The 13745-nt window shown below is 36.9% G+C and overlaps 1 protein-coding gene across 7 annotated transcripts in view; it reads right to left on the minus strand.

Annotated features, from left to right (window-relative positions):
* Positions 1-9832: 9832 nt before the first annotated feature.
* The window catches only part of KLHL20 (kelch like family member 20), a 71630-nt gene continuing 67717 nt past the window's right edge, over positions 9833-13745 (minus strand). For 5 of the 7 annotated variants that reach the window (XM_070384915.1, XM_005890836.3, XM_014476724.2 and 2 more), the window contains 2 exons: positions 13530-13636; positions 9834-11388 (listed from right to left, as the gene is read on the minus strand). In XM_070384915.1, coding sequence (XP_070241016.1) covers positions 11304-11388; positions 13530-13636 — 192 coding nt within the window. In that variant the 3' untranslated portion in view covers positions 9834-11303. Of the gene's footprint in view, positions 11389-13529; positions 13637-13745 lie in introns of all 7 variants that reach the window. The other 2 variants (XM_005890837.2, XM_070384917.1) reach the window with 2 other exon arrangements.

The raw sequence follows: 13745 nt of genomic DNA on the forward strand, positions 1-13745 counted from the left end.
CAAGATTTTCAGTGTACAAGTGTATAATTTAACACAATTATAAAATCAAGTAGAAACTCTATAGTGTTAACTTTGAATTGGAAATAACAGAACTCATTTATTTATTTATTTATTCAGAACTCATTTATTTTTGAAGTGGAGAAATTTTAAATTTTGAAGAATCCCAATTTGTCAATTTTTTTTCCTTTTGTATTTTGTGCTTTAGGTGTGGTATCTAAGAAATCATTGCTTAGTTCAAGGTCCCAAAGATTTATTCCTATGTTTTCTTATAAGAATTTTATAACTTTGGCTCTTAAATTTAGATCTGTAATACATTTTGAGTTTTTATGTATGGTGTGAGGTAAGCATTCAAATTAATCATTTTGCATATGAATATTCATTTGTTCCAGTACCATTTACTGAAAAGACTATTGTTTTCCTATTGAATTATCTGTTACCTTTCTTAAAAATCAATTGACCATAAACGTTTGGGTTTATTTCTGGACTTTCAAACTTATTTCATTGATCTAAATAATCCCTATACCAATACCACACTGTCTTGATTACTGTAGCTTTGTAGTCTGTTGAATCAAGAAGGTGAGTCTTCTAGCTTTGTCCTTTTTCCAAGATTGTTTTGGTTCTTGTTTTTTTACATTGTCATAAGAATTTTTGGATCAGCTGGTCAATCATTGTAAAAAAGCTGGGATTTTGATAGTAATAGCTTTGAATCTGTAGATTAATTTGGAGTGCATTACCATCATAATGGTACTAAGTTTTCTAATCTATGAACATGGGCTACCTTTCCATTTATTTAAACCTTTCAAGATTTTATTCTATAGTGTTTTATCATTTTCAGTGTCCAAGTATTGCACTTTTTTGTTAAATTTATTTCTAAATTGTTTCTTTGTGCTATTGAGAATGGAATTGTTTTCTTAATTTCAATTTTGAATTGTTTGTTGCTAATGTGTAGAAATGTAGTTGATTTAGTGTCTTGTTCTTGTATCCTGTGATCTTGCTGAACTTGTTTATTCTAGTAGTTTTTTCGGTGAATTTCCTCAGATTTTCTATATATGAGTATGTCTTTTGTGAATAATGACAGTTTTACTTCTTAATTTCAATCTGGATGCCTTTTAGTTCTTTTTCTTGCCAAATTGCTGTGGATAGAATTTCCAGTCCAATGGCAAATAGAAGTAATGAGAATGTACAGTCTTGTCTTTTTTAAAATTTATTTTTAGTTATTTAGTTTTGGCTGCACTGGCTCTTCGTTGCTGCGCGTGGGCTTTGTCTAGTTGGGAGAGCAGGGCCACGCTCCAGTCGTGGTGTGCGTGCGTCTCACTGCAGTGGCGTCTCTTGTGGAGCGCAGGCTCTAGGCTGCAGGTTTTAGTGGTTGTAGTTTAAGGGCTCTAGAGTGCAGCCTTAGTAGTTGTGTTGCATGGGCTTAGCTGCTCTCCAAACCTGCGCCTGTGTCACTGCATTGGCAATGGATTCTCATCCAGTGTGCCACCAGGGAAGTCCACAGTCTTGTACCTTATCTTAGTGAGAAAGCATATTTCACCATTACGTATGATGTTAGCTGTAGGTTTCTGTCTTTTTCTTTTTTCTATTTTTTTAATTTAAGTGAATAGTTGTATTTGACCAGTGGACATTGCATCTTTTTTTAATACATGTTTTTAAATTGGAGGAAAATTGCTTTACAATGTTGTGTTATTTTCTGCCATGCTGCTGCTAAGTCGCTTCAGTTGTGTCTGACTCTGTTGTGACCCCATAGACGGCAGCCCACCAGGCTCCCCCATCCCTGGGATTCTCCAGGCAAGAACACTGGAGTGGGTTGCCATTTCCTTCTCCATTTTCTGCCATACAATAATGCAAATCAGCCATAATTATACATATATACCCTCCCTCTTGAACCTCCCTCCCCTTGCCCCATTCTCACCCCTCTAGGTCATAACAGAGTGCCAGGCTGGGCTCCCTGTGTTATATAGGAACTTCTCATCTATCTGTTTTACACATGATAGTGTATATATGTTAATACTACTTTCTCCATTGATCCCACTCTCTCCTCCCACTTTGTCCGCAAGTCCATTCTCTACATCTGCATCTCCATTTCTCCCCTGTAAATAAGTTCATCAATACCATTTTTCTAGATTCCGTATATATGCATTAATGTATGATTACTTGTTTTCCTCTTTCTGACTTCACTCTATATAACAGGCTGTAGGTTCATCCACCTCACTAAAACTGACTCAAAATTTATTACTTTTTATAGCTGAGTAATAGTCCACTGATACATGTACCGCATCTTCTTTATCTGTTCATCTGTGGATGGACATCTAGGTTGCTTCCTAGGTTTTTCATAGATCCCCTTTATCAGGTTAAAGAAGTTCTTTTCTATTCCTACTTTGTTTAAGGTTTGTTTGTTTTTTTTTGGCCTTGCTGCATGGCTTGTGGGATCTTAGTTCCCCAACGAGGGATTGAATCCATTCCTTCAGCAATGAAAACTTGGAGTCTTAGCCACTGTATCACCAGGGAATTCCTCCTGAAGGTTTTTTTGTTTGTTTGTTTTAAGTTATGAATGGATGTTGGATCTTGTCAGATTATTTTTTTGCATCTATTGAGATGATTCATGACTTACTATTTTTTTTAACTTAAAACCACACCTTTCATTTCTGGTTTTCATTTCTGCATGTAAGGATCCTGAAAGTTGCCACTCTGTCCTAACAAGTCATTAGATCAACAGATGGAAAAATGAACTATTTTTGGATCTGTTAGAAGTGGGAGGACAGAACAAACAGCTGCCCCAAGTTTGGGGAGACAAACAGGCCAATACAGGGAGTCATGGCTTGCAGGAGCAGCAACTCATGAGCAGAAACCAGTGTGGAACCAGTGCCTGGGTCAGAAAACCTGAATTATAATGGAATTTCTGGAGCCTCAGTGTGGATAAACCTCAGAAGAACTCCAGGGGGACTTGGTCATAGGGGAGCCCTCACAGTATTGTGAAATTTACCTCCAGGAGCTCAACCAGGTTTCCACAGTAAATATCGGAGAAAAATTCTCTTAGGTTTCTGGTAGAGGGGAGGGAAGAAGAACATTTTGAAATACATCACAGCACTTGGTTTTTCTTAAAGTCTACCCTCACGGGAGATTAGTTAAGCAGAGCCCAACTGACCTGGGGAAAGGGAAATATCTAACAGTAGCCTACTCTAGCCATCTCCCACCTCAGCGGAGAGAAAAAAACTGAGAAACTTGTGTGAAGTTCACAGTCCATAAGCATAGGCTTGCTACAGGGCTGAGATCTAATCACAGGACTGTAGAGCATTTCCCTTCTCCCAGTACCTCACTACCACATTACTAAAAGCCTTTTTATATTAATAGCTGTTTCATTTACCTGGTTCATCATGTCTGGCTATCAAGAAAAAAATTACAAGGCGTGCCAAAAGGCAAAAATGAAAAACATAAAAAACAAACACAGCAATTTGAAGGTACAGACATGGTAGATGTTAGGATTATCAGAGTTTAAAACAATCATGATTAATATGTTAAGGGATCCAGTGGATAAAGTATTTCCATGCAAGAAACAGATGGGCAGTGTAAGCAGAGAAATGGAAATCCTAAGAACCAAGAAGCAATGCTAAAGATAGAAAAGATTGTAGCAGAAATGAAGAATGCCTTTGGTGAGCTTATTAGTAGATGATACAGCTGAGTAAAGAATCTGAGCTAAAGAATATATCAGTAGAATCCTTGAAAAGCAAAGAGAACAAAGATTGAAAAAACAAACCAACCAACATTCAAGGTCTGTGGGACAATTGTTAAAGGTCTAACATGCAGTTGACTGAACAGCATGGGTTTGAACTACAGTGGCTCACTTATACACAGATTTTTTTCAGTAGTAAATATTGTAGTACTACATGATACAAGGTTGGTTGAATCTGCAGATGTGGAATGGCAAATACAGAGGAACCATGGATATGGAGGAATTGTGTATATGGAGAGCCAACTATAAGTTGGCCAGTTTTCAACTGTGCAGAGGGTTGGTGTCCCTAACCCCCTGTGTTGTTGCTAAAGGGTCAACTGTTAACATACAATGAGAATACCAGGAGAGAGAAAGATGAAATATGGGAAACAATAATGACTGAGGATTTCCTCAAATTAATGCCAGACACCAAACCACAGATAGAGGAAGCCCAGAGGACACCAAACAGAATTGAAAAACAAACAAAAAACAGCACAACTGTATTGAGGCATATAATATTCAAACTACAGAAAAATCAAAGATAAAATCCTGGAAGAAGCTAAAGGGAAGAAAACACCTTTCCTATAGAGGAACAAAGATAAGAATTACATCTGACTTCTCAGAAACCATGCAAACAAGACTGTGGAGTGTTTAAAGAAAAAAACCACCAACCTAGAATTCTGTGAAATTATCTTCAAAAGTGAAGGAGATGCAAATATTTTTCTGGACAAATAAAAGTTGAAATTTGTCATCAGTAGACCTTTCTTGCAAGAAATGTTAAAAGAAGTTCTTCAGAGATAAAGAAAATAATATAGATAAAAACTTGAATCTGTGTAAAGTAAGAGCATCAAAGAAGGAATAAGTGAAGGCAAAATAGTTTATTTTTCTTATTTCTGAATTGATATGACAGTGTGTTCAAAACAATAATGCAATAATATATTTGATTATGTGTCTATAATATATGTAATATAAATGCTATAAATGTATATATATGTATATATACATATAAACATTTATTTATGGAGGTCTATATATAAGTGGGTGACAGTAATGTTACAAGGGACATAGTGGGCTGTTTAGATCTTACGTATGTCCTGATTGATGCAATAGAATGTTTATGAAGTATTTACAAATATTTAGATATTTTTATAGAGAAATAGAAGTTTGACTACTTTTACAATGGGGGATACACACATATACATAGAATAGAGACTACAGAGGCTAAAGAAGAACTTCAAAAAATGACTGAGCAAAGAAACAAAAGAGCAATTTAACCAGATGAGTAAATGGAAGGACAGGAAAAAAGAAAACTCCAAGGTATAATTGTAGAGATAAATAAAATGGTAATTAGGGAAATTTTAATATGGACTGGTTATTAGGGATGTTAAGGAATTGTTAATTTTATCAGATGTGATAGTATTGTTGTAAGTAGACCTTACCTGCTAAATATTCAAGTATGAGTGAAATAATATGATGCCTGGAATTTGCTTTAAAATTCTCCAGTGGTGGTGGGAGAAGTGAGAGTGGGAGGGAATAGGTAAAACAAGATCAGCAAAGTATTAATTTTTGAAGCTGAATGGTGGGTACATGGATATTCATGGATTTGTTGAACCTGAGTTGGACACAACTGAGTGACTTAACACTTTCACACTTTCACTTATATGTAGATTTTTTTCGATAGTAAAGACTACAGCATTATACTGTTGAGTTTGGTTGAATCCAAGCTTATAGTAATTGTATCATTCAGGGTTCTCCAGAGAAATAGGATCAACAGGAGTGATATCTCTGTCTCTATCTGTCATCTGTCTCTATCTATCGATTTATTACGGGCATTGGTGCATGCAGTCCTGGAGGCTAAGCAGTCCCACAGTCTGCCTCTGCAAGCTGAAGAACCAAGAAAAAGCCAGCAGTATAAGGAGTCCAAGTCTAAGGGCCTGAGAACTAGTAGCTCTGATGTTCAAGGGCAGGAAAAGATCGACATCCCAGCTCAAGCGAGAGAGAATTCTGCCCTCTTTTGCTTTTTTGTTCAGTATGGCCTGAAATGGATTTCATGATTCCCACCCACCTTGGTGCGTGTGGAAGTCTACTCAGTCTACTGAATCAAATGCTAATCTAGAAACATCTTCACAGACAACAAGAAAAAATGTTTTACCAGCTATCTGGGCATCCCTTATCCAAGTCAAATTTGACACAAAATTAACCACCACAGTGGGTCCATACAACTGTCCCCCAAATTTCTCTTGAAAACTTGAATTTTATTATTGATGATAAATGCTGTCAGTTGTTTTCCTTGAAGTAACGGCCTCACTTTGTTCATTTTCCAGGAAATGTCTACCAACACATCTGAATAACCTTGTCATCCTTTCAAAAAGAAGTGGCTTGTTAAGCTTGTAACTCAAGACAATCGCACAAGATTTTTCTTTTGACAATCACTGTGTTTTGGTATTAGCAGAAACATTTCATATATCCAAAGGTTGAAATTTCTTAGATGCAATTGACTTTCTGTCTTTTGAACTCTAAGTGGATGGTGGTGAATAATTAGTAGTAGCCTTTGAATTATGCTGATACCTCAGCAGTTTTATCTACCATTGTTTTTGTGACAGTGCAAATGTCATCACAGTAAAAAAAAAAAAAAGTAAACTTCCTAGAATTACTAAAGAAAAAGCTTTGACCTCTGGATATTCTGAAAGAATCCTGAGGACTTCAGGGTTCACTTTGAGAACCACTAATGAAACTCAGAAGTGTGAAGCTAAGCTTTTTGAAGGCAAGGACTGTACCTCTTTAGTAGGAGTCCAAATGTACGTTGATCTAAATTCACACCAGAGATATCTGTCCTCTTTTCCTAGGAGTTTGGAGTACCTTTAGTAAATATTCTAACTTTCTAGGATATAAATAGGTTACTGACAGTTATTGGTACACTGAATATTTGATGTTGTTATAATACTCAAATGGTAAAGAATCCACCTAAAATGCAGGAGACCCAGGTTCGATCCCTGGGTCAGGATGATCCCTTGGAGAAGGAAAAGGCCACCCTCTCCAGTATTATTGCCTTGAGAATCCCATGGACAGAGAGGAGTCTGGTGGGCTGCAGTCCATGGGGTTTCCAAGAGTCGGACGTGACTGAGTGACTGACAGTTTCATTTTTTTTAATACCATCCATCTTCTACATTTATAAGAATGTAAGTTCCTAACCTAAAATGACTAAATAACCTAAAGATTACTATTGTTAAGGACCCTTGAGACAACTAAAGTTGAAGTTTTGTCATTTCTTATGAATCACTCCCAGTACAGAGACTTCAGAGCAATATACAGAGCCAATGTCATAAACTACTTAAGACAACCAGCCAGTGATATTTGGGCTTACTAAAATGGCAACCCACTCCAGTGTTCTTGCCTGGAGAATCCCAGGGACAGAGGAACCTGGTGGGCTGCCGTCTATGGGGTCGCACAGAGTCGGACACTACTGAAGTGACTTAGCAGCAGCAGGCTATTTTTGCTTCTTCCATCCTCTCTTCTCTCCTGTATTTCTTTCCTTATCCCATCCCCTCCATCTGTTTCCTAAATTAATATAAAATTTAAAATGCTTTTTCCTTACTTTCACTCAAATATTGTTCAGGAAGGACCTTTTCTACTTCACAGTTAAGAACTAGTCTCTGCAGTGTAGATATTTGCAGGTAAGATATTGGAGAACAAAACGGGAACAGTGACATCAGATATGGGAAATGTGGAGCATAGAATAAAGAAGAATGTATTTGGAATCAGGAAATGTGCATTTGAGGTTCAGCTTCTACCATGTCATTTTACTTAGGAAGTTAACCACCAACCCAACTCAATTCCAAGTTTACGGTATAGAGTTGTGAAGTTCAGTTCAGTTCAGTTGCTCAGTCTTGTCCGACTCTGTGACCCCATGAACCGCAGTATGCCAGGCCTCCCTGTCTACCACCAGCTGCCGGAGTCTACCCAAACCCATGTCCGTTGAGTCGGTGATGCCACCCAACCATCTCATCCTCTGTCATCCCCTTTTCCTCCCCTCAATCTTTCCCATCATCAGGGTCTTTTCAAATGAGTCAGCTCTTTGCATCAGGTGGCCAAAATATTGGAGTTTCAGCTTCAACATCAGTCCATCCAGTGAAAACCCAGAACTGATCTCCTTTAGGATGGACTGGTTGGATCTCCTTGCAGTCCAAGGGACTCTCAAGTTCAACACCACAGTTCAAAAGCATCAATTCTTTGGCGCTCAGCTTTCTTTATAGTCCAACTCTCACATCCATACATGACTACTGGAAAAACCATAGCCTTGACTAGACGGACCTTTGTTGACAAAGTAACATCTCTGCTTTTTAACACGCTGTCTAGGTTGGTCATGGCTTTCCTTCCAAGGAGTGTCTTTTAATTTCATTGCTGCAATCACCATCTGCAGTGATTTTGGAGCCCCCCAAAATAAAGTCAGCCACTGTTTCCACTGTTTCCCCATCTATTTGCCATGAAGTGATAGAAATCACTATGCAAATATTCTATTTTATACCAATGTCTTCTGTAAAATAAATACATTTCACTTAAAACTGTAGCACCTTCAGGAAGGAAGAAAAACCCCTTTAGGCTCCAACAAACACTCTGGGTGTTCATTCATGGGTCTCTACTCATGAATCACTGCCATGTGAATTGCTCTTACTGGGGACTTCCCTGCTTATGGACAGTCTAATTCTTAGAATTTTGTTCCTGTTATCATTCCTCTTCTTTCCTTCAAATATATGAAACAGAGTCTTAGAAAATGTGATTTTTGTCTTGAAGACTGACTATTAATGATGCAGTACCATAAGGATCTCATAAAAGTTTTTATACTTTTTCAATGTTGCATACTAGAATTAATTTTAGGTCTATTATTATATTTAATTCCAGACCATGTTTCGGGTCCAGCAGTGGCTGTGTGGCACAGAAAGAGACATGGAGTAGGAGTTTGGGGAACTGATTTCAAATGTTGGTCTATCATTGACTATTTACTTGTAGGCAGGATTTCCTTGGTTTTCAGTCTTAAAGCAAAGAAATAAATCGGTTTGGACCAGATGATTATCAAAAGAATGTGTAGCTCAAAATTGAACGATTTTTAAGTTCCACACCAGAGAATGAGTTTAGAGGTTGGGTAATACATAGCTATTATATAAAATAGATAATCAGTTCAGTTCAGTTCAGTTCAGTTGCTCAGTCATGTCTGACTCTGTGACCCCATGAATCGCAGCACACCAGACCTCCCTGTCCATCACCAACTCCCAGAATTCACCCAAACTCATGTCCATTGAGTTGGTGATGCCATCCAGCCATCTCATCCTCCATCGTCCCCTTCTGCCCCCAACCCCTTCCAGCATCAGGGTCTTTTCCAGTGAGTCAACTCTTTGCATGAGGTGGCCAAAGTATTGGAGTTTCAGCCTCAGCATCAGTCCTTTCAATGAACACCCAGGACTGGTCTCCTTTAGAATGGACTGGTTGGATCTCCTTGCAGTCCAAGGGACTCCCAAGAGTCTTCTCCAACACCACAGTTCAAAAGCATCAATTCTTTGGCACTCAGCTTTCTTCACAGTCCAACTCTCACATCCATACATGACCACTGGAAAAACCATAGCCTTGACTAGACGAACCTTTGTTGGCAAAGTAATGTCTCTGCTTTTTAATATGGTATCTAGGTTGGTCATAACTTTCCTTCCAAGGAGTAAGCATCTTTTAATTTCATGGCTGCAATCACCATCGGCAGTGATTTTGGAGCCCCCAAAAATAAAGTCTGACACTGTTTCCACTGTTTCCCCATCTATTTGCCATGAAGTGATGGGACCAGATGCCATGATCTTAGTTTTCTGAATGTTGAGCTTTAAGCCAACTTTTTCACTCTCGTCTTTCACTTTCATCAAGAGGCTTTTTAGTTCCTCTTCACTTTCTGCCATAAGGGTGGTGTCATCTGCATATGTGAGGTTATTGATAAAATATACAATAAAAATTAATAATTCTAGCTATCAATCCCTTTATTCCTTCACGTTGAAAGTACTTATAACTTTACATGTAGAAAATATAAATGATATAGAAACAGAAAAACCTAAATTAACTAGTAAAGATACAGGCATTAAAAAAGCACTAACCAGAAATTTTTATGGTAAGTACTACCTTTATTTTAAAAAGTTATACATGCTAGAAAAAAGCATAAATGATACATGTAAACAATTATTTACCAAATACTTATATTTTTCCTTGTAAAGGTGCAAATGATCTTTAAATGTAAACACAAATGTTGCCAAACATTTCTGTAGTGAGGGGAGGGAGAAAAGATTATTCCTTTTGGTCGTGGTTAAAGTCTTATTCAAAGATTTTCCTGTAAAATACATTGAAAAAAACTGATCTATGAACACAATAACAAAAAAACTTAAACCACTGTAATATGTATCTTTTTTTCCTTAAAAATGTTAGCTTTTTACCAGAAAGTGCAATTTGAGAGTAGTAGTAACAGTGGCTTTATAGTATGAGGATAATGATATATAGTTTTTATAAAAGAACCAAGATTTTGTTAATAAAATGCCTCAAGTGACTTTACACTCGTTAGCGTACTATTAGACGAAGTGAAGAATTCATCCCCTGGAAGGCTATGATTACAGGTAAGCCTCAGCTTCAGCAGGCCTGAGCATCAAGTGTAAATTGCATAACAGTATTCACTGCTGGGGAGAGGACATTTCTCCCTGCTGGTCCTTAGTAGCAATAAGAAATAGAAAGGAAAGTTGCTTCAGTCAGTAATGTTTTTGAGCAAAAACTCTTGCAGAGTTGCACATGATTCTACCGGGGGGATTCTCAAGACAGTATAAGAATTGTACACTGTTTTGTAGAGGCACTGAGCAGAGCTCTAGATCTAGCAGAAACTCAATGAAAATATTTGAAAAAAAGACTTTAAATATAGCGGCAAACAAGTTTTATATGGAAGGAAACAAGATGTGAGCTTCCACTGATGAGAACTTTGGCATGTGAGTCCTGGTTTTATCGATTTAATATTCCTTTTGAATTATCCTAGTTAAATGAGATTTTTTTTTTGTTTTTTAGATTTTTCAAGTCTTCTGGTGCTTAGTGCAAGAATGATGGCTAACTAATACACTTTGTATTCCTATCTTTGTCATTGGTATGTCTCTGTAAGTAGTGGAGTCTTGTGGATGGAGTGCTTAGAACTGACAACTAGATCACATATAGCCCTCTTCCCTTATTGGTGGTTTCAAACTTAATATCTTAAAAATAAGGTTTTACTGCTTGAAATCTTTTTTTTTGTCTTTTTTTTCTTTTGATGGGAGGAAGGCTAAATCCAAAAACAGAAACAAAAAACCACCCCCCAACAACAAAAGTCCCATGATAAATTAAAACCGAAAATAAATATTTTTGTGCACAGAACCAAAAATTATTGTGCAAAGGTGGCATCTTGCAGGTGAAGTACTTTCACTGTATTTGTATTTCCACATGTTGAGGCACCGGCAAAGAATAAGATTTGTTTAGTGTTTTCTAGAGCTGTACAAAGCTCCAAAGTCAAAGCGCTCCAGAATACAGAGGAAGATATACATGACCGTCTTCTGTGTGTTCACCATATATGGGATTCACAATGTGTCATTTTTATAACTCCTACACCACCCCCAAGCCGACGGTAATTCATCCCACCGTACAATCTGCAAAGAAAGAAACACAATCAGATTTCCAATTGAAAAAAGCATTGTTTCTTCCATAACATAAATGTTAATAAAACATTTCTTTGTCTATCACAACTAATATTTTTAGCTTTGTACATCTCTTCCAAAGATTAGGAGCTGGAACTGAGCACTGGAAAGCAGCAGAATTATTTCAGACACTGACTAAATTCTCTGACTTACAGAATACTATTTTAAGAGAAGTGCCATATACACTTTTTGCCTTATAACTTTATAACTCTACATCTAGACTGAATAACAATTATGCAGTATCACATATTCTACATTTTTGTGGCTAATTTTGACCCTGGCTATAATATTTCCCCACCTACATTTTCCTTTTGCCTAACCTTTGGTTAGTTATTTTTATTCTTTTGTTCTGTATGGACTCTTAGAAGTCTTCTCAAAGCTTTATGGAACAAAACTGGATATGATTATAAAGAAAACTTTATAATCCCTCAACAATTGGTCCTTAAGAATTTCATGAATATCACTTGGTCAAATACTACAAACATATATTAGTAATAGTTGCTGAGAAACAAGTCCTTACGTAGGATCATGGTCAGAAAATGAGAAATAAATTTGGCTGTCTTCCCAAATTATGCTTACTGTTTTGTTCACCTTTGTATCCCTAGGGTCTAGAACATTCAGTAAACCTTTACTTCGTGAAGGAGGTTGTGAAAATGAGAGGTAGAAGCAAAGAGTGCGACAATGTTAAAAGTCTGACTTTAGTATTGTGACCACTGAGCCCTGCAGAGCATGAGAGAGATGCAGAATCCAAAGAATGTCATTCAGGTATCTGTCAAAGTGGTTTTCCCAGGGATGAAAGAACCCAGTAAACCTATGAGTTAAATCTTATAAACTAATGGCAAAAACCTGGGTGGGTAGTTACAGGTTCTCAATTAGAAATACTTAGAATGCAGCCGGAATGGACTTCCAAGACTGTTCCCTTCTGGAATAGTGACTATAGAAGACGTCAGCTTATTTTGCATGGTCATGAAAAAGTCTTTGAGAGCTGCCTCAGATCTCATGTCCAGACTGTTATCTGTGGTTAATGTGCAACCTCAACTGCTGAGATGGTTACACAGACTTGTTTAGGCAAGTAAGTCCAACTTACTGAGAAAGAAACCTGCAAATGCTTCAGAGGTAAAACTATTTTCTTAGAAAAGCTAGTATGTAGAATAGATATTAGTATAAAGTACCTCAAACCCATACTCCTAATGTTTTATATTAAATTTGAGAATTAACTATATATTAGACCTTTTAAGATCTTGTAGTGTTTTAAGAGATTTTGGAATATTAAAGCATCTATCAGATTAGTTTTGTGAATGAAGAAAAACTGCATGACTGAACAAAGATTTAGACTTCAGATTTTAAGTTGAAAGGTTTAAGAGAATTTTGCTAAATTTGTATACATTTTTGAATATTTAAAATAAATTCAAGAGTTACCTGATGATGTGAATTTGTAAGAACTACTTAAATAGTTGGGAAGGATTTGTTAAGACAACTGACGATTTAAAAGCAAAGTCAAGTCAGACCTATAAATACAGTTTAGCTTAGTTAAACTCTCCTAAGATGTAGCCTCTTCTCTAAAAGTGACTGTTAAAATTTGCCAGACTTTAAAATAGAATAATAATATATTTAAGTATTTTTAAAACTCAAGGAAAAATATCAGTTTTAAAATGAAATATTTTTTAAACAGTAACTGCAGTTTGTTTTTCTGGGCATAAAAACTGCAATGACAGATTGGGAGACAAAGGTCCAGGTTCTAATTCTAACGTTCACTAACTTGCTTAGGCAGCTCATTTTATTTCTCAGTGCCTTAGTTTCCTGAGCTGAACATGGTGTGGCTAGCAAGGAGATTGTTTTTTTCTGTCTTTGCTATCTCTAATTTTAAAACTGAACAGTTACCAAAGAGAGGGATTTTGTATGATATCAGCCCCTTTAGAGCAATGAGGTCAAAATAAGCCATCGGATGTGGGTAACTTTGAGTCCTTTTCAACATATTGCCAGAGGTAATTCAATGTACTGACCATCCTGATTTTGATGGTCATAGACTATTATCTCAAGCCCATGAATTTCAGGTCAGCAGTGAGGTGATTTGAACATAGCTTAAAAGTTACCTCCATGTATTGGCATCAGGATCAAAAACTTCAATTGTCTTCAAGTACGTTGTGCCATCAAAGCCTCCTACAGCCATAAGCTGTCCATTCACTACTGCCAGGCCAACCTACGGGACCGAAACATGGTGGCTGCTGCAGAAGCTAGAGAATCACTATGAAATTTAGACTGGTTTCTAGATAAATCTCTTTAATAAAAGATAAGTCTTTATGGCCTTA

Source organism: Bos mutus, chromosome 16 (assembly GCF_027580195.1).
Source record: "Bos mutus isolate GX-2022 chromosome 16, NWIPB_WYAK_1.1, whole genome shotgun sequence".
NCBI lineage: Eukaryota > Metazoa > Chordata > Mammalia > Artiodactyla > Bovidae > Bos > Bos mutus.